The 23,015-nt window shown below is 42.5% G+C and overlaps 1 protein-coding gene across 1 annotated transcript in view; it reads right to left on the bottom strand.

Moving 5' to 3' along the window:
- Positions 1-23,015, bottom strand: part of PUDP (pseudouridine 5'-phosphatase) — a 505,744-nt gene that overhangs the window by 288,707 nt on the left and 194,022 nt on the right. Inside the window, exon 3 of the mRNA XM_073670728.1 lies at positions 5,583-5,812. Within this exon, the coding sequence (XP_073526829.1) occupies positions 5,583-5,812 (230 nt within the window). The remainder of the gene's footprint in view (positions 1-5,582; positions 5,813-23,015) is intronic.

The following is a 23,015-nucleotide window of genomic DNA, read 5'->3' as shown; positions in this document are numbered from 1 at the left end:
TTACTCCCACAATCTATCTATTTAAGAGCACAGACATGTCTGATAAAAGTCGTAGGAAATGCTGTAACCTAGTCCTTAAAAGGACTGCAATCACAACTATTCCCTACTCCCAAGCTATCTGTAGATTTGTGCGAAAATTGGCTTGAAATTAACAAGGTATAGCGCACACAGCAACAGCGGTGCCGTCTAACACGCAGCTGCAGCAGTGAGAAAATGGTGGCGACGGGGAAAATGGCTTGGTCTTATAGGGCAAGGACATGTGACATACACTGCCAATGACACATGCCCTTGCTTGTGTGAAAAAAAGCACTTCGCTCCGTGTGTGCGCTGCTGATAGGCTGACAGATTGCACCTCCCCACTGTAAATGCGGGAAAGAGAAAAAAAAATGGAGATCTTCATTATTCCTGCAGAGATCCATCCCCTGCCCCTCCCCCCACCCCGCTGTACACTCAAACTGCGTATTAACATAAATTTTCATGATTATGAGAAAAAATCCAGTTATGATTTTGGTGCACGAACAGTTATCGAACATAACCTCGAACAGCCGAATTTTTCTCAAATCGTTCGTGTTAGCCGAACGGCTCGAACACCGCCCAAAACAGCTCGAATTTGAGATTGGCGAACAGTTCGAGTTGAACAACGCTCATCTCTACTCCTTAGTAGGAGGTTCTGATACAAAGTCACAAATCCTCTGCTCACTTTACCTCATTTATAAAGTTACAAAACCAAAATTGTGGCAAAATGCATCCACTAATACTTGCTGCTTAGAAGTTTACTCCATACATTTCTGATTAAATTAAAACTACATTATGCAGAAATCTCCAAAGCAAACCCATATGATGACCTCCGACAGACACAAAATGGCACATATATCAATATTGTCTAATTATTGGACAGCATAAACGTAGACCTTGACCAGTCTTAAAATTCACCAAAATTATTATAATGGTTCATGTTGTTTAATACATTTGGCATATTTAAGACATACTACTCTAAGTTTACACCATTTATTTTCTTATTTTGTGCCAGAAATGTGCACCAAAAATTTAGCACATTTTTTAGCACATGGTGTTTCATGATAAACCATATCCTTTCCGCTAAGCCATGACTTTTCAAAAAAGCCATACCCAATTTGTCCGGAGCCACATAATGCCGCTAAACCATTCACCATACATTTTCAGAAAACATATATCCCTTGTCAGGCAAGGTGCAGAAAGTTTCTGAAAACATATTAAATATGATGCAAGTCATAAAAGACAATTTTTGGTGTAAATTGCATCAGAATTCTGGTGCATTTAGCTTGATATATCTCACCCAATGGCAGAGTGATTGGAAGGAGATTTGGCACACTTTTTTGGAAAAAAGGGACTTTAGTCCTCTATAAAGGTAAATAACGTGAATATTATTATTTATTATGCTTACTTATATAGCACTATCACATACCGTAGCGCTTTACATACATCAGCAATATGGTTCCCATTGGGACTCACAATCTAAACTCCCTATCAGTATGTCTATGGAGTGTGGGAGGAAGCTGAAGTACCCAGAGGAAACCCACACAAACACAGGGAGAACATACAAACTCCTTGCAGATGCAGTCATTTGTGGGATGTGAACCCAGGACCCCAGCGCTGCAAGGCTGCAGTGCTAACCACTGAGCCACCATCAATATTGCAAACAGATTCTACCTAAATTTGCTTATTCTTCATTTTTTTCATTTGTGAAGCATGTTTTTTCCCCTAAAAGGGGGTCCAGCAATAAATGATGTACTAAGGTAGAAAAACCTAATTGATGTAAAAAAATGTTTGGGTCAAAAAGACTAATGTATTATTGGGGTAATACCTTCACTGGATAACCAACAAAATTGTTTGCCTTTAGGGCACAAAGGCCTCTTCAACAGGCAGGTTTACAAATGAATGAGAGACCATTACAAACATTTAAAGGATGCTACACCAAGACATTTGTACATGGGGTGATTTATCATTGAGAATGGTGGAAGCAATAAAAGTGAGGTTTTGTTACAGAAGGAAGACCAATAGAGGTAATGACTTAGTCCTTGTTCCCATCATGCTTTTGCATAGTGTTTAGCGTATAAACTAGGAAAACTTTGAACATACACAAAATGTGTCCATAGGATATTTTGCCGGACTGAGGCCAAAAAAGTGTAATTTTGTCTTCTGTCTAGACAGTACTCACATAACTTTAGTGCAAAAAGAAAGGTGTGGAATTGAGTAGTAGATCACTCAATCCATGGATCACAGATGTGAAGCATATTCCTTTCTTAAAGGGAATCTGTCAGTAGGCTTTTGCTATGTTATCTGAGGACAGCATGATGTAGCAGCTGAGACACTGAATTCAGCGATGTGTCACTTATTAGCCTTAGTACTGTTGTCTCCATACAATTAAGGTTTTATCACTAGGCATTTATCATTGCGATGACCACAGTGCATGCGAGCACTGGCCCAGCGACGACCCCCTTCTCTGTCTTTTGACAATGCACATAGAAAGCTTTGGGGGGCGTTAGCTTTCTGAGCTCTGATACATGCTACAGCTAAAAACTATAATAGTTTACTGGATGCAGCAGTTGTGATACATCATTGGAATAAGGTTCACTTGCCCTATATTATGCTGCTCTGAGATGAGATAGCAAAAACCTGCTCACAGATTCCCTTTAAGATCGAAGTCTATGAGTAACAGATGCCACTATATGGCATCTCTCGTCGATTGCAGTGTGATCAATGCTTTTCAATAGCTTTTCATGATGTCTCTATGAAATGGATGTCATTATAGTTAACAAGTGATAGATATGTTAAATGTTTCTGTAATAGTGGGTTCTGTCTGTCACCTATAGGCTATAATGACATCAACTTATAGAATATGTCATCATAAAGGCTCATGAGTAATTCTTTAAATGGATCCAATCTAATCATTCTTTAAATAGCCTTTTCGTATTAATATGATGTTTTCATAGTGAATATCCTGCATATTCTGTGGCACAGAACTGTGCGCAGAAATGCTGCAGTATATTACAATACTGGATGAGATTTGCCTACATTTTATTAATGCACTAGGTAAAAAAAAAATCTTCAGCATAAATAACCCCGCAGGGTGGATGCTCAATATGAAGCATGTAAATTTCTGCTGCAGATTCTCAATGCAGATTGTATACATTGCAGGGTAAATCTCAAAAATAAACCAAAGCTTAATAAAAGATGGACATTAAAATATATTCTACTAATAGCACAAAAACAGTTCTTAGAGAATACAACTCATTATTAATGTGATTGCTGATTTTTAGTTCTCATGCTTCCTTTTTACTTTTCTTGTGTTTCAATATTTATACATTTATATTACTCAGATATTTAAAGGGTCATTTAAAAGCTTCACTTAAGTGAAACTCTTAACTTTTTAGCTATTTCACTTGAACATAACATAACCTTCAGCTGTGTCTACATTCAAGTCTACCTCCACATATGTACACAAAATTGTTATCTAAAATTAGTTTCCAAATTTAACATAGTTAATTTTAGGCAAGTAAAAAAAAAAAAAAATAAATATATTTTTAATGTGGCAAAGTTTCCCTTTTTTACACAGAGCTTCATATCCTCTGCTTAGCCATAGAATTAGATAATAAAATTCATGTTGCCCCCGACTCCATTTACAATTTTGAAGTATGATGTTATACTACTGAGTTCACTATATAGGTAGTATGCAGTAAGCTCCTAGTAAATATTTTCAAAGGGAATTTGGAGTTTGTGTTTTAAATAAAAAAAACTTTGACCACAATTTGATAAAGTGTGAAAATAATCAACATAGATTTTTGGAATAATTTTACTTGATATTTGAGGACAGACAGTCATTTTAAAGCATAGAAAAATTGAATAACACCTCTGCAGGCTCTTTTACCAACGATCAGTCTTCTCTGAGCTAGTGAGTGATGACCAGCTGCTATCATGTCTTTCATACACAGTACAAAGAGGCATGAGGGATTCTTTTATTCAGAATCAGCGTTCTGGAGGACATTACACAACCGTACTGAACAGGGTAGCTATGAATCAAGTAATGGGGACAGACACACCCAGCAATTGTCTGTGTATGCCTCTTCTTACTCTGCACCTCCTTCCTCCCCTTTTTTAGCAGCAGTAATCTCATCCCTCAGAGAACTGGAAGACCAGTTTATCTTGATCAAGTCGGATTTTAGTTAAATGATGAGCTCAAGAGGCAAATGAGAGAAAAAGAAGTGGCTAATAATTGGATAAAGTATCATATTTCTATAAGATATAATACACAGTTTATTACATTTACTAGTTCTAATGATTTATGTAATATGTCCTTGTAAATCCAATTTAGTCTCTCAATTACAAAGGCATTGCAATAGGATTTTTACTTTCAAATTATTTGATTTTTGCAAAATTATTGACAATTAGTGGAGATTAGAAAGATCCTATACAATAAGAAATCTGTCAGCTTAACAAAGGGGCAGGGGCCGTATTGCTGTAGTTTCAATACAATCAATGTTTTATTAACAAGACATTATCATGAGAGGACTAGGTGTGGCAAGCCAGGCAGTCTAGCTAATCTGTGTAACCCCGCCCACATCGTTGATTGGTAGCTTCCTGTATAGAATGTATATTGCCAACAAGCTACCAATCAGTGGTGTGGGCTGGGTTATCCTGTACACAGCTCAGCATTCTGAGCACTGCTGTATATACAACAGAGAAAACAGGGATTCTGTCATTACTGCACGAAATAGCCCAATAAGTGATGCATCACTAGACCTGCGCTGCTCTCAGATTACATGACAAAAAACATGCTGACAGATTACATTTATCTAATGCAACCTTTTCGCTTTTAGCTGCAGTCTCCCTATTATATATCTAAAAAACCTAGATTTTTTTCTCACTGACAATTTATGCAAGATACTGGATACTTTTACTCTATTAATGGCAAAACATCAAGGAAATGCAATAAACTGGGCAAAATAGATGTCATCCCTTCTGAAATACAAAAAGACCTACACGACAAATACTGTAGGGTTCCTGCAGCAGAAACTTTTCTCAATTTCTTCAATTTTTAAAAACAGTGTAATGGCTTTATGCAATGTGACAGCTCGACTTACGGGAATAACCTTTCGCATGCCTATTTAGCAGTGAGATGGAGTGGTACGACTGACATAAATCAGCTGGTTCCAGGTTCTCGACATAAAATAATGAGTACTTTAGCAGTAGAGCACACCTAAAGCAATACAATTTATATACTGAGCTAAGTGGTCAGTTACTCTTGCTTTGTAATATTAACTGTATATGGCAAGACCAAAACCATCAAATCATATGACATGCTACTAGAAATCAGGCTGTGCCGTATTCTAATTGCACTTGATATGTCACTCGCATCAAAAGCAAATGGTTATTTAAATGGTCATCTAGGATTTTTTTTCCTCTTTTTAAGGACGCAAAATACCTTTCAGCTCATTACATTCATTGCCCTGCAAAGCAGGTTGAAAGTTAACTACTTTATCATTGTATGATTGCCAAATCCAGCAGTACACAGCGGAGGCAATAATTTATATTTTCACACTTACCTTTCCGTTGCTCGGAGGGGGGTTAAACCTCTTTGCACATACAAGAAAAGCATCAGGCTGAGGTTTGCCATTTTTCACATCTGGGTCATCTCCAAGTACAATATGATGGAATAAATTGAAGAATTCTTTGTGCCTACTTGTTTTCATTTCAAATGTCACTCTGGCTGAGCTGGTGGCAACAGCCATTGGGATGTTGTGCTTATTCAGATGGTAGATTAACTTTTCAACCCCTGTGACAGAGGAAGAGAGAGAAAATAAATGAGAAATGCAAAGATTACATGATAAAGCTTGTCCATACTATCATTGATAGCAGATAATAATAATATGTGACAATTTCTGAGAAAATAAAGTTTTGGAGATCACAGTTATTATCTGTGCAAAACAATGAAATGGTATAAATAGGAATGACTCCACAGTACCCTGTTCTCCAGATGTAGAGCACAAATAGCAGAAGAACTTGTATGTAGATTAAACCCGTAAGTACTGGAGCAGTGTGCTAGATTTGTACAGCAAAAATGTCATTTGCACGTCTCAAAATTGAAATTACAACAGCAAGAAGGAAAAGTAGTGGAATTCTAAAAATCACAGGATAGATAGACATGTTAATGATATCAAAATAATGAAAAATAGAAACAACACTTCAAAACATCTCAATCAATTAAGGGTCAATTAAGAATATCACGAGAAAGTCATGCACTTTGCATGATGTCAATTAAGTTATTAATGGTTACCTGTGGAATGTTCTGCTACAGTGAATGTACTTGAGCATGCAAATCATCAAGATCCACTGCTTGCAACTCCCTTTGCCAATGATGTCCCAAATATGCTCAATAGTAGACAAGTCAGGAAATGATGCAGGCCAAGTTAACACACTTTGGCCATGCAGGCTGCCCACAATAGCATCAGCAATATGTAGATTGGTGTTGTGTTGGAAAACTGTTCCTGAGACACTTTGGAGATATAGAAGAACCACTAGTTCCACAAAATCAATGTAAAAGACTTAGTTACTTATCGGTAATGGGATTTTTTTTTCGGAACCCATGACAGCATCACAAGAGAGAGAGGATCCGCCTTTCAAGGACAGGAAACGTAGAGGATAAAAAGGGCGGTACCTCTAGCTCGCATCAGTTGGATTACAGAGCTCGAGAGGACCTCCAATGGTCACAACAATTCAAAAAACACTAACACCACTTATCTTAAATGAAAAAATGTGACCTTAAAACTAGTGTTGAGCCACCCCCGGGATGTTCGAGGAACTGTTCGTCGAACTGTTCGTCGAACACCTTAGAACACCGTCGAACACCATTAAAACCAATGGCAGGCAAACAAAAACACATAGAAACACATAGAAAACACCTTCAAAGGTGTCCAAAAGCTGACAAACTGCTCAGAAGACGCTTTCTTTAAAAAAGCCAGCCGGCAATTCAGCAGCGGCATACACCGGTACCCGACAATTTAGACAAGAAGGAATAGAGCCTCACACATAGATTAGATAGATAGAAACATGCCAGTCACATATATATGAAGTACAGTGACAGTGTTGCTTACTGTACTTGTCATTTAGTGTAAAGGATTTATTAAAAAATATAATAGTGTTTTCATGCACCGTCTCTTTAAGAAAGCCGGCCAGCTATTCAGCATCTGTACCCGACAATTTATAACAGACAGAATAGAGCTTCACACATAGATTAGATAGATAGAAACATGTCAGTCACATATATATGAAGTACAGTGACAATGTTGCTTACTGTACTTGTCATTTAGTGTAAAGGATTTATTAAAAAAAATAATAGTGTTTTCATGCACCGTCTCTTTAAAAAAGCCGGCCGGCAATTCAGCATCTGTACCCGACAATTTATAACAGACAGAATAGAGCATCACACATAGATTAGATAGATAGAAACATGTCAGTCACATATATATGAAGTACAGTGACAGTGTTGATTACTGTACTTGTCATTTAGTGTTAAAATAAAGGATTTATTTAAAAAAAAATTGGCGTGGGGTTCCCCTTAATTTTAGTCTCTAGCGGAGGTTAAGCAGACAGCTGGGGCAGATGTTTGAAGCCTGGGAAGGGGGTAATACCCACGGAGCTTCCCAGGCTACTAATATGAGCCCCCAGCTGAATACATAGACTTTACTAGCTATTAAAATGGGGGACCCCCCCCATAAAATGACGTGGGGTCCCCCCTAATTTAATAGCTAGCAAAGGCTAGGCAGACAGCTGGGGGCTGATATTAATAGCCCAGGAAGGGAGCCATGAATATTGGCCCCCTCCCAGGCTAGAAACACCAGCCGTCAGCCGCCCCAGAAATGGCGCATTCATAGGATGCGCCAATTCTGGCACTTAGCCTCGCTCTTCCACGCTGCCCTGTAGCGGTGGCAGGGGGTAATAGGGCTGGGGTTGATGTCAGCTTATAATGCCAGCTGACATCAAGCCCAGGTTAGTAATGGAGAGGCGTCTATAAGACACCCCCATTACTAACCCCATAGTCAAAGTTAAAAGAAAACACAAACACCCAGAATAAAGTCCTTTAATTGAAATAAAGACACAATCCTTTATTGTTCTAAATTAAACCATACTTACCATCACGCCCATTCCAGCTGAAGCCAACGATCTCCTGCAATAAAAGAAAAATAATAAAGCAACATCATCCTTACCTTTCCATGGTTCCCACGACAGCTTCAGCTCTGCTACATCGAGATGACAGGCTGGACCGCAGCAGAACGCTGCCATCCAGCCTGTCATCCCGCAGACACTGAGAAGCGCAGGCATGCTTGCGCTCTGCAGTGTCTGGCTGTGACGGCATAAAGATGAGACGAGTTCATGTCCAATGAACTCGGCGCACCTCATGCACGTCACTGACAGCGTGGGAAATTTCTCACGCTGAAGCGCTGAGTGCAGGAGAATTCTCCCACGCTGTCAGTGACGTGCATGAGGTGAGCCGAGTTCATTGGACATGACCTCGGCTCATCTTTATGCCGTCACAGAGAGACAATGTGGAGCGCAAGCAAGCCTGCTCTTCTCAGTGTCTGCGGGATGACAGGCTGGATGGCGGCGTTCTGCTGCGGTCCAGCCTGTCATCTCGATGTAGCAGAGCTGAAGCTGTCGTGGGAACCATGGAAAGGTAAGGATGAGGTTGCTTTATTATTTTATTTTTATTACAGGAGATCGTTGGCTTCAGCTGGAATGGGTGTGATGGTAAGTATGGTTTAATTTAGAACAATAAAGAATTGTGTCTTTATTTCAATTAAAGGACTTTATTCTGGGTGTTTGTGTTTTTTTTAACTTTGACTATGGGGTTAGTAATGGGGGTGTCTTATAGACGCCTCTCCATTACTAACCTGGGCTTGATGTCAGCTGGCATTATAAGCTGACATCAACCCCAGCCCTATTACCCCCTGCCACCGCACCAGGGCAGCGTTTAAGAGCGAGGCTAAGTGCCAGAATTGGCGCATCCTATGAATGCGCCATTTCTGGGGCGGCTGACGGCTGGTGTTTCTAGCCTCGGAGGGGGCCAATATTCATGGCTCCCTTCCTGGGCTATTAATATCAGCCCCCAGCTGTCTGCCTAGCCTTTGCTAGCTATTAAATTAGGGGGGACCCCACGTCATTTTTTTGGGGGGGTCCCCCATTTTAATAGCTAGTAAAGGCTATGTATTCAGCTGGGGGCTGATATTAGTAGCCTGGGAAGCTCCGTGGGTATTACCCCCTTCCCAGGCTTCAAACATCTGCCCCAGCTGTCTGCTTAACCTCCACTAGAGCCTAAAATTAAGGGGAACCCCACGCCAATTTTTTTAATAATAAATCCTTTATTTTAATACTAAATGACAAGTACAGTAACCAACACTATCACTGTACTTCATATATATGTGACTGACATGTTTCTATCTATCTAATCTATGTGTGAAGCTCTATTCTGTCTGTTATAAATTGTCGGGTACAGATGCTGAATTGCCGGCCGGCTTTCTTAAAGAGACGGTGCATGAAAACACTATTATTTTTTTAAATAAATCCTTTACACTAAATGACAAGTACAGTAAGCAACACTGTCACTGTACTTCATATATATGTGACTGACATGTTTCTATCTATCTAATCTATGTGTGATTCTCTATTCCTTCTATTCTAAATTGTTGGGTACAGATGCTGAATTGCCGGCCGGCTTTCTTAAAGAGACGGTGCATGAAAACACTATTATTTTTTTTGATAAATCCTTTACACTAAATGACAAGTACAGTAATCAACACTGTCACTGTACTTCATATATATGTGACTGACATGTTTCTATCTATCTAATCTATGTGTGAAGCTCTATTCTGTCTGTTATAAATTGTCGGGTACCGCTGCTGAATTGCCGGCCGGCTTTTTTAAAGAGACGGTGCATGAAAACACTATTATTGTTTTTAATAAATCCTTTACACTAAATGACAAGTACAGTAAGCAACACTGTCACTGTACTTCATATATATGTGACTGACATGTTTCTATCTATCTAATCTATGTGTGATTCTCTATTCCTTCTATTCTAAATTGTTGGGTACAGATGCTGAATTGCCGGCCGGCTTTCTTAAAGAGATGGTGCATGAAAACACTATTATTTTTTTTGATAAATCCTTTACACTAAATGACAAGTACAGTAATCAACACTGTCACTGTACTTCATATATATGTGACTGACATGTTTCTATCTATCTAATCTATGTGTGAAGCTCTATTCTGTCTGTTATAAATTGTCGGGTACCGCTGCTGAATTGCCGGCCGGCTTTTTTAAAGAGACGGTGCATGAAAACACTATTATTTTTTTTGATAAATCCTTTACGCTAAATGACAAGTACAGTAAGCAGCACTTTCACTGTACTTCGTATATATGTGGCTGACATGTTTATATCTATCTAATCTATGTGTGAAGCTCTATTCTTTCGGTTCTAAATTGTCGGGTACCGGTGTATGCAGCTGCTGAATTGCCGGCTTTTCATGTTTCACTGTTGGCACTGTTCCCATCGATTTGGGCAATCACTGTAATGCCACAACCACCATGGCTGTGGCATTACAGTGAGTGGCAGACAATCCCTGCATGATTGGTGCTCTAAATAGCACCAGACATGCAGGACACGCTTTTGGTGCATGAACAGTTATCGAACATAACCTCGAACAGCCGAATTTTTTGCAAATCGTTCGGGTTCCTCGAACAACTCGAACACCGCCCAAAACAGCTCGAATTTGAGATTGGCGAACAGTTCTAGTCGAACACCGCTCATCTCTACTTAAAACTCTAGTAAAACAAGTGCTCACCCACACGAGATGGGGGGTATATAAGGGTGCTGTCATGGGTTCTGAAAAATCCTGTTACCGGTAAGTATTAAGCAAGAGTCTGTCAAACACCCATGACAGGACCACGAGAGAATTACAGAGAAATAAGTATTCAGTGAGGGATCACAGCCTGTAGAACCCTTCTCCCAAAAGTGAGGTCATAAGAAGAAATCATATCCAGTCTATAATGTTTAATCCCTTTATGACGCGGTACGTAATAGTATGCACCTTGTCGTAACCCCGGGTTCAGTGTGGATTCCGGCACGGAGCCCGCACTAAACCGGGCACATGTCAGCTAATTTATACAGCTGACATGTGCCAGCAACAGCCACGGGTGAAATCTTGATCTAGCCACGGCTGTTAACTAGTTAAATGCCGCTATCAATCTCTGGTCGGTGCCTAAAGCAAGTGAGCAAATCTGTTACATACAGGCGATCTGCTAATCGCCTGTATGTAGCAGAGCCAATCAGGTAAGTGCAGCTTCTAGTCTCCCATGGAGACTATTGAAGCAAGCAGAAAGTAAAAAAAAATGTTTTTAAAAATATAAAAAAAAAAAGTTTAAAATCACCCCCCTTTCGCCCCATTCAAAATAAAACAATAAAAAAAACACACATACACCTATTTGGTATCGCCGTGTTCAGAATCACCCAATCAATATAAAAAATGAATTAATCCGAACAGTAAAAGGTGTAATGAGAAACAAATTCTAAACGCCAAAATTACCTTTTTTTTGGTCGCTGCAACATTGCAGTAAAATGCAATCATGGGCGATCAAACATCGGATCTACCCCAAAATAGTATCAATAAAAACCTCAGCTCGGCGCGCAGAAAATAAGCCCTCACATGGCCCAAGATCCTGAAAAATGGAGACACTATGGGTCTCAGAAAATGTTGCCTTTTTTTTTTGCAAATTTTGGATTTTTTTTCACCACTTAAATAAAAAAGAACCTATATATGTTTGGTTTATTCAAATTCAATGACCTAGAGAATAATAATGGCAGGTCAGTTTTAGCATTCAGTGAAAATGGTAAAAAAAAAAAAACTGTGGAATTGCACTTTTTTGCAATTTCACCGCACTTGCAATTTTTTTTCCAGTTTTCCAGTACACAATATGGTAAAATCAGTGAAGTTGTTTAAAGTACAACTCGTCCCGCAAAAAATAAGCCCTCACACGGCCATATTGACAGAAAAATAAAAACGTTATGGCTCTGGGAACAAGGGGAGCAAAAAATTAAAACGCAAAAATGGAAAATGCTCCGGTCATGAAGGGATTAAAGAAAGTGGAAGGAGAAGACCAATTGCTGCCTTACAAATCTGCTTGATTGAAAATCCTCCCAGTAGGCAGTAGTAGGCCCTTGTGGTTTGAGCCTTAAAACCTTCTGGAACTTCTTTGCCACTTGCTGAGTAAGCTAAAGACATGGCCTCTCTAATCCACCTAGCTATTGTGCACCCTGAAGCCTTAAGACCTTTTCTGGGTCCCTGGAAGGGTACAAATAATGAACTATCCCTTCTGCAGGCTTCCGTAAATGACAAATATTAACTATACATCTTTTATCATCTAGATTATGAAGTTTTTCTTCTTTTTTATTTTTTGGGCTAGAGCAAAAGGAAGGAAGGACCATCTCCTGTGATCTATGAAATCGTAAGGCTACCGTAGGTAGGCTGGATCAGGCTTCAAAATGACTCTGTCTTCTAGGATTTGCATAAATGGTGGACCTACACAAAGGGCCTAAATGTCACTGACCCTACAAGCAGATGTTAAAGCTACTAGGAAAGTAGTGAAAGAATCTTAAACGGACACCAACTCTATAGATCCAAATGGTACATAACTGAAGATGGACTGATTTAATTCCCACTTTCCTTGTCTTAGTCGATTGTGGCTTAGGAAGTCTACCTTGATATTTTCTTTTCCTTTTACATGAAGAGCTGTCAAAGAAAGGAGATGACCCTCCACTAGTTGAAATAAGCAATCTGTCACCTCCATCAAGCGTCTGGATCAGGTTCCCCCCTGGTGATTTCTATAAGCCACTGACACCTGATTGTTCAAGAGGATTCGCACATGGTGACTCTGTAGGGATACAAGCAGTTTCCTTACTGAAAGTTCTACTGCTAGTGTTAAGGTAAAATATATATATTATAGAAAATCATAATATATAATAGGTTCTTTTAATAGATTACCTAATCAGTGTGAATTAATATAGAGATGATGGAATAATCTATGTGTATGTATGTATGCAAATGTGTATATGCACATGGATTATGTTAATAGTTAATTATATATTTATTAACAGTTTCTGTTCTTATTGTAGGCATGAACAACTAAATGATTTCCTAGGAATGAAGTATGCATGTGCATGGCTGATAACAGAGAGATTCATGTTGAGTTGGCAAAGATGGCACTGAGAGACGACTTCACCCCTCCCATTAGAATTCCTAAGATGTTACTGAGGCCAAGAGATACATGGATGAGCAAATTGCAGTGTGCCAAGTTATCAGAAAGAGCAATGAATTTTACTAATCCCACCTAGGAGTAGAATACTATATAACCCCATGTCTACGTAATAAAGTATGCCATTTTGCGGGGTTCAGTCTGAGTGAAGCTTTTCGACCAGATAAGCAAATTTGGTTGATTAGCTTCTTTGCATGCACTCGGACATCTTTGATTTGGAGGAGAGCAGATACCTAGTGTATCTTAAATTGGTGGAACCTCCACACTAGCAATTCTTCTGAGTTTGATGAAACTTCTCTCTCATTCCAGACCGGAGTCCTTGGACTATTAACTTCTCTAGATGAGCTCCCCACCCCCTAGGGCTTGAATCGGTGGTGACAACATGCGCAACTCTGTTCACACAGAGAATCCCCTGGACAGGTTCCTTACATTTAGCCACCAATGGAGGGACTGCATTGTTCTTAAGGATATATTCATCTTCCCTTCCAAGTGCCCTTTTAAGGAAATCTTGTTTTCTAGGACATCCTACTGCAAGACCCTAGAATGGAACTGGACCCACAGGACTGCCGAAATGCACTAGGTTAATGAACTCAGGAGGGACATTGCTCTCCTGAGGGACATGGTGGGGACTTCCAGAGCATGCGATACCTGATTCTGAATTTTTACTATATTGTCCGTCGGAAGATGACACTCCTGAAACTCTGAGTCCAATAAAAGCCCTAAAAATTAAAAATTCTTGTGCTTTTCGGGGCTCTAACCTTAACTTTAAGTTTAAAAGCCAGCCTAAGTTCTTTAAGGTAGACATGACGTCTTCTAGCTGATTTGTACAATAGCTGAATTGCCCACCACTAGAAAGTCATCAATCTTCTCTCGGAGATGAGCCATTACTTCTGCGATAACCTTTGTAAAGACTTGGGGATCCATTGCTAAGCCAAACGGAAGGGCTCTGAACTGAAAATGTTTGACTACCCCCTCTATGGCTATTGCCATCCTGAGGAATGTCTGGCGTTTTATGTGTATGGGCACATTATAGTAAGTATCTTTCAGATCTAAGACTACCATGAAACAATCTGGGAAGAGGATCTTTATTGTTGACCTTATAGATTCCATCTTGAATGATTGAATCTTCAGGAATTTGTTTTAGCCTCTCAAATTTATATTATAGTCCTGAAATATCCGTCCGGCTTTTTTTATTAAAAAGAGAGGGGAGTAAAATCCCCTCCCCTCTTTCTGACACAGGAACTTCCAGGAGGACAGTCTTTTGTACCAGGTCTAGGATTTCGGCTTCTAAGCCAGTTGCTCTCTCGGTGAAGTCCGAGGGGGGAGTCAAAACATACTTCCTTTGCCGGATTGACAGGAACTCTAGCTTTAAACCTGTTTTTATCAGGCTGAGAATCCAGCTGTTTCCGTATATTCTTTCCCAGTCAGGGATGAAGGAGGAGAGCCTCCACCCTACCTGGGAACAGGAGTTACTGGCCCAATTTCTTAGCATCCTGGGGGGAGGTTCCAAACATAAAGCCTCTACCTTTTTTTCTCCGGTCCTCCCATCTATCTTGCTTTTAGGGGGCTTCCTTCCAAAAAGTCTGTTTACAGGCTGGGATGGATAAATTAGGGAAACCTTTTTAATGTACCCAGCTTTCTCCAGAATCTTATCCAAGGCTGGGCCAAATAGATAGTCTCCTTCACATGGGATGGAACACAACCTTGCTCTGACCTGAATATTCCCTGGCCAGCACTTCAGCCCCCTTCAGGCCGCGTTCGAAAGTGCAGCTGATCTTGCCGCTAGTTGCACAGAGTCAGCTGAAGCATCTGATAGAAATGCTGCTGCACCGTGCCATGAGCGGGATAGTGGCTAAAATATTGTCCCTCTCCACCTAGTCTTTTACCTGGGCTTATAGACAATCTAACCAGATGATTAAAGATCTAGCAGTACATGTTGCTGCAACTGCTGGTTTTAGGGCTCTGGAAGACGTTTCCCACATACCCCAGAGAAAAATATCTGCTTTTATGTCCAGTTAATCCCTTAGCATCCCCATATCATCAAAGGGGAGGGCAGATATTATAGATGGTTTTGTTAAGGCCACATCAAGCTTAGGAGGCCTTATCCCAGATGGACGAAGAAGCCTTATCAAAAGGATACTTTCATTGAAATGATGGGGGAAGAGAGCCTCTTTTCTTTGGTTACTTTCACTCCTTCTGGACTAGTGCCTAGATCTTTTAATTTAAAGGAAATGTAACACGTCTCCTGTGATCTAGGCCCCAAACATGGTATCTTGCACAACCATTTCAGGTTTTGAATCAACTATCCCCATTGTAGCTGTAACCACTTTTACCAATTTATCAGTCTCTTCTAATGGGAAGCAGTGATGCTCTGTATTGCTGTCGGTCTGACCTACTGGAAGCATCTGACATAGGGGATAACTGCCTAGCTCTTCTATCTTTATTTTCCTTCTGATGCGCTTTCTGAGAGCGGGATCTCAGGGACTCTTTAAACTTCTGCCCTGATGATGAACCTTAGATCAGTGGCGAAGTTAGGGCTCTCTTCTGCCACTTCTGTTCTATACAAGACTGGCAAAGTCTCTTCTGGTAGGAATCTGGCAACAACATTTTACAAAGTGCACATTCTTTTGCTTAGATTTTGACACACATTTCTTTCCCTGGCAATAGATGACTTATTACAAAGATCACTCACCACTCTGAGGCAATCAATCATACCGGATTAAGAGGAGGATACATATCAGCCAATAAACAATCTCTGGAGGCTGAGGAATCATCCACTTTACTGGTGTTATTATCTGCAACAAGTACTAAGGAAAGATAGGGGAAAGCTATCCCTACAGTAAGACTAAGCTGAATCCCTACGATGTAGCGGGCTGCCTGTTCCTAGTGAACAGACCCGCCTTAGTCCTCGGCTAGTCTGAGCGAAGACCTAAAGCATAAGGAGAGGGGTCCCTAAAAGAACTAAGGACTGGAACAAAAATTGAACACCTCCTAAATAGTGTTGAGCCACCCCCGTAGTGTTCGGGTTCGGTTCGGTTCGTCGAACACCGGGATGTTCGAGGAACTGTTCGTCGAACTGTTCGTCGAACACCTTAGAACACCGTTAAAACCAATGGCAGGCAAACAAAAACACATAGAAACACATAGAAAACACCTGCAAAGGTGTCCAAAAGCTGACAAACTGCTCAGAAGACACTCTCTTTAAAAAAGCCGGCCGGCAAATTCAGCAGCGGCATACACCGGTACCCGACAATTTAGACAAGAAGGAATAGAGCATCACACATAGATTAGATAGATAGAAACATGTCAGTCACACATATTAGAAGCACAGTGACAGTGTTGGTTACTGCACTTGTCATTTAGTGTAAAGGATTTATTAAAAAAAATATTAGTGTTTTCATGCACCGTCTCTTTAAAAAAGCCGGCCGGCAATTCAGCATCTGTACCCGACAATTTAGAACAGAAAGAATAGAGCTTCACACATAGATTAGATAGATAGAAACATGTCAGTCACATATATAATAAGTACAGTGACAGTGTTGCTTACTGTACTTGTCATTTAGTGTAAAGGATTTATTTAAAAAAAAATAGTGTTTTTATGCACTGTCTCTTTAAAAAAGCCGGCCGGCAATTCAGCATCTGTACCCGACAATTTAGAACAGAAAGATAGAGCATCACACATAGATTAGATAGATAGAAACATGTCAGTCACATTTATAATAAGTACAGTGACAGTGTTGGTTACTGTACTTGTCATTTAGTGTTAAAATAAAGGATTTACTAAAATAAAAATTGGCGTGGGATCCCCCATAATTTTAGGCTCTAGCGGAGGTTAAGCAGACGGCTGGGGCAGATGTTTGAAGCCTCGGAAGGGGGTAATACCCACGGAGCTTACCAGGCTACTAATATCAGCCCCCAGCTGAATACTTAGCCTTTACTAGCTATTAAAATGGGGGACCCCCCCAAAAAAATGACGTGGGGTCCCCCCTATTTTAATAGCTAGCAAAGGCTAGGCAGACAGCTGGGGGCTGATATTAATAGCTCAGGAAGGGTGCCATGAATATTGGCCCCCTCCCAGGCTAGAAACACCAGCCGTCAGCCGCCCCAGAAATGGCGCATCCATAGGATGCGCCAATTCTGGCACTTAGCCTCGCTCTTCCCACTGCCCTGTAGCGGTGGCAGTGGGGTAATAGGGCTGGGGTTGATGTCAGCTTATAATGCCAGCTGACATCAAGCCCAGGTTAGCAATGGAGAGGCGTCTATAAGACACCCCCATTACTAACCCCATAGTCAAAGTTACAAAAAAACACAAACACCCAGAATAAAGTCCTTTAATTGAAATAAACACACAATTCTTTATTGTTCTAAATTAAACCATACTTACCATCACGCCCATTCCAGCTGAAGCCAACGATCCCCTGCAATAAAAGAAAAATAATAAAGCAACATAATCCTTACCTTCCCATGGTTCCCACGACAGCTTCAGCTCTGCTACATCGAGATGACAGGCTGGACCGCAGCAGAACGCTGCCATCCAGCCTGTCATCCCGCGGACACTGAGAAGCGCAGGCATGCTTGCGCTCCTCACTGCCTCGCTGTGACGGCATCCAGATGAGCCGAGGTCATGTCCAATGAACTCAGCTCACCTCATGCACGTCACTGACAGCGTGGGAAAATTATCCTGCACTCAGCGCTTCAGCGTGGGAGAATTCTCACACTGAAGCGCTGAGTGCAGGAGAATTCTCCCACGCTGTCAGTGACGTGCAGGAGGTGAGCTGAGTTCATTGGACATGAGCTCACCTTATGCACGTCACTGACAGCGTGGGAAAATTCTCCTGCACTCAGCGCTTCAGCGTGGGAGAATTCTCACGCTGAAGCGCTGAGTGCAGGAGAATTCTCCCACGCTGTCAGTGACGTGCAGGAGGTGAGCTGAGTTCATTGGACATGAGCTCACCTTATGCACGTCACTGACAGCGTGGGAGAATTCTCCTGCACTCACCGCTTCAGCGTGAGAATTTTCCCACGCTGTCAGTGACGTGCATGAGGTGAGCCGAGTTCATTGGACATGAACTCGGCTCATCTGGATGCCGTCACAGAGAGACGCTGAGCAGCGCAAGCAAGCCTGCGCTTCTCAGTGTCTGCGGGATGACAGGCTGGATGGCAGCTTTCTGCTGCGGTCCAGCCTGTCATCTCGATGTAGCAGAGCTGAAGCTGTCGTGGGAACCATGGGAAGGTAAGGATTATGTTGCTTTATTATATTTCTTTTATTGCAGGGGATCGTTGGCTTCAGCTGGAATGGGCGTGATTGTAAGTATGGTTTAATTTAGAACAATAAAGAATTGTGTCTTTATTTCAATTAAAGGACTTTATTCTGGGTGTTTGTGTTTTTTTTTTACTTTGACTATGGGGTTAGTAATGGGGGTGTCTTATAGACGCCTCTCCATTACTAACCTGGGCTTGATGTCAGCTGGCATTATAAGCTGACATCAACCCCAGCCCTATTACCCCACTGCCACCGCTACAGGGCAGTGGGAAGAGCGAGGCTAAGTGCCAGAATTGGCGCATCCTATGGATGTGCCATTTCTGGGGCGGCTGACGGCTGGTGTTTCTAGCCTGGGAGGGGGCCAATATTCATGGCTCCCTTCCTGGGCTATTAATATCAGCCCCCAGCTGTCTGCCTAGCCTTTGCTAGCTATTAAAATAGGGGGGACCCCACGTCAATTTTTTGGGGGGTCCCCCATTTTAATAGCTAGTAAAGGCTAGGCATTCAGCTGGGGGCTGATATTAGTAGCCTGGGAAGCTCCGTGGGTATTACCCCTTCCCAGGCTTCAAACATCTGCCCCAGCCGTCTGCTTAACCTCCGCTAGAGACTAAAATTATGGGGGATCCCACGCCAATTTTTTTTTAAATAAATCCTTTATTTTAACACTAAATGACAAGTACAGTAATCAACACTGTCACTGTACTTCATATATATGTGACTGACATGTTTCTATCTATCTAATCTATGTGTGATGCTCTATTGCTTCCATTCTAAATTGTCGGGTACAGATGCTGAATTGCCGGCCGGCTTTTTTAAAGAGACGGTGCATGAAAACACTATTATTTTTTTTAATAAATCCTTTACACTAAATGGCAAGTACAGTAATCAACACTGTCACTGTACTTCTTATATATGTGACTGACATGTTTCTATCTATCTAATCTATGTGTGATTCTCTATTCCTTCTATTCTAAATTGTCGGGTACCGCTGCTGAATTGCCGGCCGGCTTTTTTAAAGAGACGGTGCATGAAAACACTAATATTTTTTTTTATAAATCCTTTACACTAAATGACAAGTACAGTAATCAACACTGTCACTGTACTTCTTATATATGTGACTGACATGTTTCTATCTATCTAATCTATGTGTGATGCTCTATTCTTTCGGTTCTAAATTGTCGGGTACCGGTGTACCGCTGCTGAATTGCCGGCTTTTCATGTTTCACTGTGAGCACAGTTCCCATCGATTTGGGCAATCACTCTAATGCCACAACCACCATGGCTGTGGCATTACAGTGAGTGGCAGACAATCCCTGCATGATTGGTGCTCTAAATAGCGCCAGACATGCAGGACACGCTTTTGGTGCACGAACAGTTATCGAACATAACCTCGAACAGCCGAATTTTTTGCAAATCGTTCGGGTTCGTCGAACAACTCGAACACCGCCCAAAACAGCTCGAATTTGAGATTGGCGAACAGTTCTAGTCGAACACCGCTCATCTCTACTCTTAAACAGAGAAGTTGTTGCAGAACACAAAAAGATAAACTGACAAAAAGGTACTAAAGGTCCCAAAAGGACCAAGCGAACTGACAGAGAACAGCACAGAAGCACCTGGCTAGCAAAACAGTCAAACAACACTGAAGTCCAGCACAGTCAAACGGGCGAAGCTGGAATATAAAGTCAGATGGTCACGTGACCGCAAAACACAAGATGAAAAAAAACTAACAGGATGGTTCTAACAACTGGAGCTCTGCTGACTGGACCTGCTATTCTTTTCAGTACTCCTTCTGTCACCAATGCTGCTGCTGCCACCACTGTCACGTGGTCGGCACTACTCCAACTGCTCCTGGGGCTTTCCATCATGCGCACGTCATCCGGGCACACCTGGCACACGTCATCCAAGCATGCCTCCTCAGGCGCATCATCCGAACTCGCCTCCTGGCACACATGCGCTGATCGAGCCTCGTGATGCCACTTGCATGCGCCCACCCATGAGTGAATGTTACGCTCGTGCCTGGACTGACTGGCGTGAGCGTGATTAGTGATCCCACTGTACCATGAACCGAGGAGTGCCTGGAGGGGCGTAACTAAGTAGCAACCCGATCCGACCAAGATCGCACGGCGGCTCAGTCGACTCCGTGAACCAAGTAGGAACTGAGCAGAGGGACCAGGTGCTACTCCAGGTCAGACCCCGGTCACAGCTGTTGACCCACACCGGGGAATGCAGGAACAGGCAGGTTAGGCTGGCATACAGACAGGAGGGTATTGGCAGGCACGGCTGGTATGCAGACAGGTGGGTACTGGTAAGCACGGCTGGTATGCAGACAGGTGGATACTGGGTACTGCAAGCACGGCTGGAGTGCAGACAGGGAGATACTGGCAAGCACGGCTAGAGTGCAGACAGGGAGGTACTAGCAGGTTGGAGGGCAGGCTGGATAGGGTCCAGCACAGACTGGGAGACAGGAGCAGAGCCGCAGATGCAGTAGACAAGCACAGTAAAGCGAAACCGCTGGAGCGGAGCACAGAGCAGAGCGGAACTGCAGGTGCGGTGGACAAGGCAGAGCAGAGCGAAACCTCTGGAGCAGTGGACAAGGCAGAGCAGAGAGGAACCACTGGAGCAGAGGACAAGGGGCAGAGCAGAGAGGAACCGCTGGTGCGGTGAGCAAGCAGAGCGGAGCGAAACCGCTGGTGCGGTGGACAAGGCAGAGCAGAGCGAAACCGCCAGAGCTGTGGACAAGGCAGAGCAGAGTGAAACCGCCGGAGCTGTGGACAAGGCAGAGCAGAGAGGAACCGCCGGAGCGGTGGACAAGGCAGAGCAGAGCGAACCCGCAAGTGCGGTGAGCAAGCAGAGCAGGGCGGAACCACAGGTGCGGTGGACAAGGCAGAGCAGAGAGGAACTGCTGGAGCGGTGGGCAAGGCAGAGCAGAAAGAAACCGCTGGTGCGGTGAGCAAGCAGAGCAGAACAGGGCTGCAGGTGCAGGCAGAGAGGACAGGGCTCTGATCACATGGAACAGACTGGAAAATACAGGAAGATGGCTAGTCCACAGGAGGTAGATACAGTGGAAGGGAAAAGGGACAAGCAGAACCAGATACACACAAGGTACTTACAATGAAGAAGCGAGTGGACACAAAACTCACAAACAGAAGTACAGAGACAATGAGTTGGAGTTAGGTGCAGGTTCAGACACTGCAGGAAAAGGGAAGGTACGGACATAGAGACAAACAGGTAACAGGCTAGGATACAGTTCAGACAGGAACTGCTACTGCAATGAATGAGCCTGGGTATACAGCCCCCAGAGTGGCGTAAACAGACTAGAAGTCAGAAATAACAGGCCTGGGTATGCAGCCCCCAGGGTGGCAGAAACGGACAAGATACAAGACAAGACCTGGCAACTCAGAGGCAAGGAGCACACAGATAGTTAGTGTTGCTCAGGCACCTCCTTCTGGGTGGAGGGGGTTTAAATATCCAGAGACTCACAGCAATAGGCTGGGGACGCATTAGGAGTGTGCCCACAGCAGCTATAAGAATCAGGAAGTAACCGGACCGCCGCCCTAAGCAATCAGACAAGAGACATGCACACAGCATGAACTGGAGCAAGGTTTGTAGGCTGGACTGACAGGTAAGAATGTGGTCTTGAATAGTGGGAGGTGGTGCCCTATGCAAGCACGCCGCCAGGGATGTTACAGTGAAAGTCCCCATGAACCCATCATGACACTTCCAGGGACCCTGCACCAGACAAGGCAAGGAAGGGATTGCTGCATGAGCCAGGCCTGGGGAAAAGGTCCAAGAAACGAAATCTTCAGTCTTACATCTTCTGGTACGCCGACCCTGCTAACAGGTTCCCAGATCAAGAACAGGAAACCAACTCATGTGAGAGAGAGGTTCTGCCATTTTTATCCTGTAGATTTCCTGTCCTTGAAGGGTGGATCCCCTCTCTCTTGTGGTGCAGTTATGGGTGATCGAGAAAACAAGCTGATATTTTACCTTGAATGAAGACTGGAGGAGTTTTGCTATTGTACATGCAACACCAAACCATAATCCTTGAAGAGGAATCGGTGTGATGTGGTCTCATCAGATTTGAAGGTGATCCATTCTATACTGTAAGTGAAATTAGACGTCATATACCAAGCCAAAAGGTGCCAAACAATATCTCCACTGACCATCAGAAGAGGTTTGCATGATATTGGGCTACAAGTCAACTGTTCAGCTGCAGGTGTTCCTTTGACCTTATATAATCACTAACAGTCAATCATAATGCAGAGCAAGGCAGCAATTGAGAAAAGAATAGAGGACTATCACTTTCCACGATGAGTCCAACTTTTCTCTTCAATGCAATGATAGCATGAGATTGGTCTGGAGAACACATGGGCAAATCCATGAAGAAGACTTCATGAGAAAATGTAA

This window comes from Phyllobates terribilis, unplaced genomic scaffold (genome assembly GCF_046119375.1).
Source record: "Phyllobates terribilis strain yellow unplaced genomic scaffold, ASM4611937v1 Scaffold_2__4_contigs__length_985480577, whole genome shotgun sequence".
Classification (NCBI taxonomy): Eukaryota; Metazoa; Chordata; class Amphibia; order Anura; family Dendrobatidae; genus Phyllobates; species Phyllobates terribilis.
The sequence above is the reverse complement of the archived record's forward strand: the minus strand, read 5'-3'. Positions and strand labels throughout refer to the sequence as shown.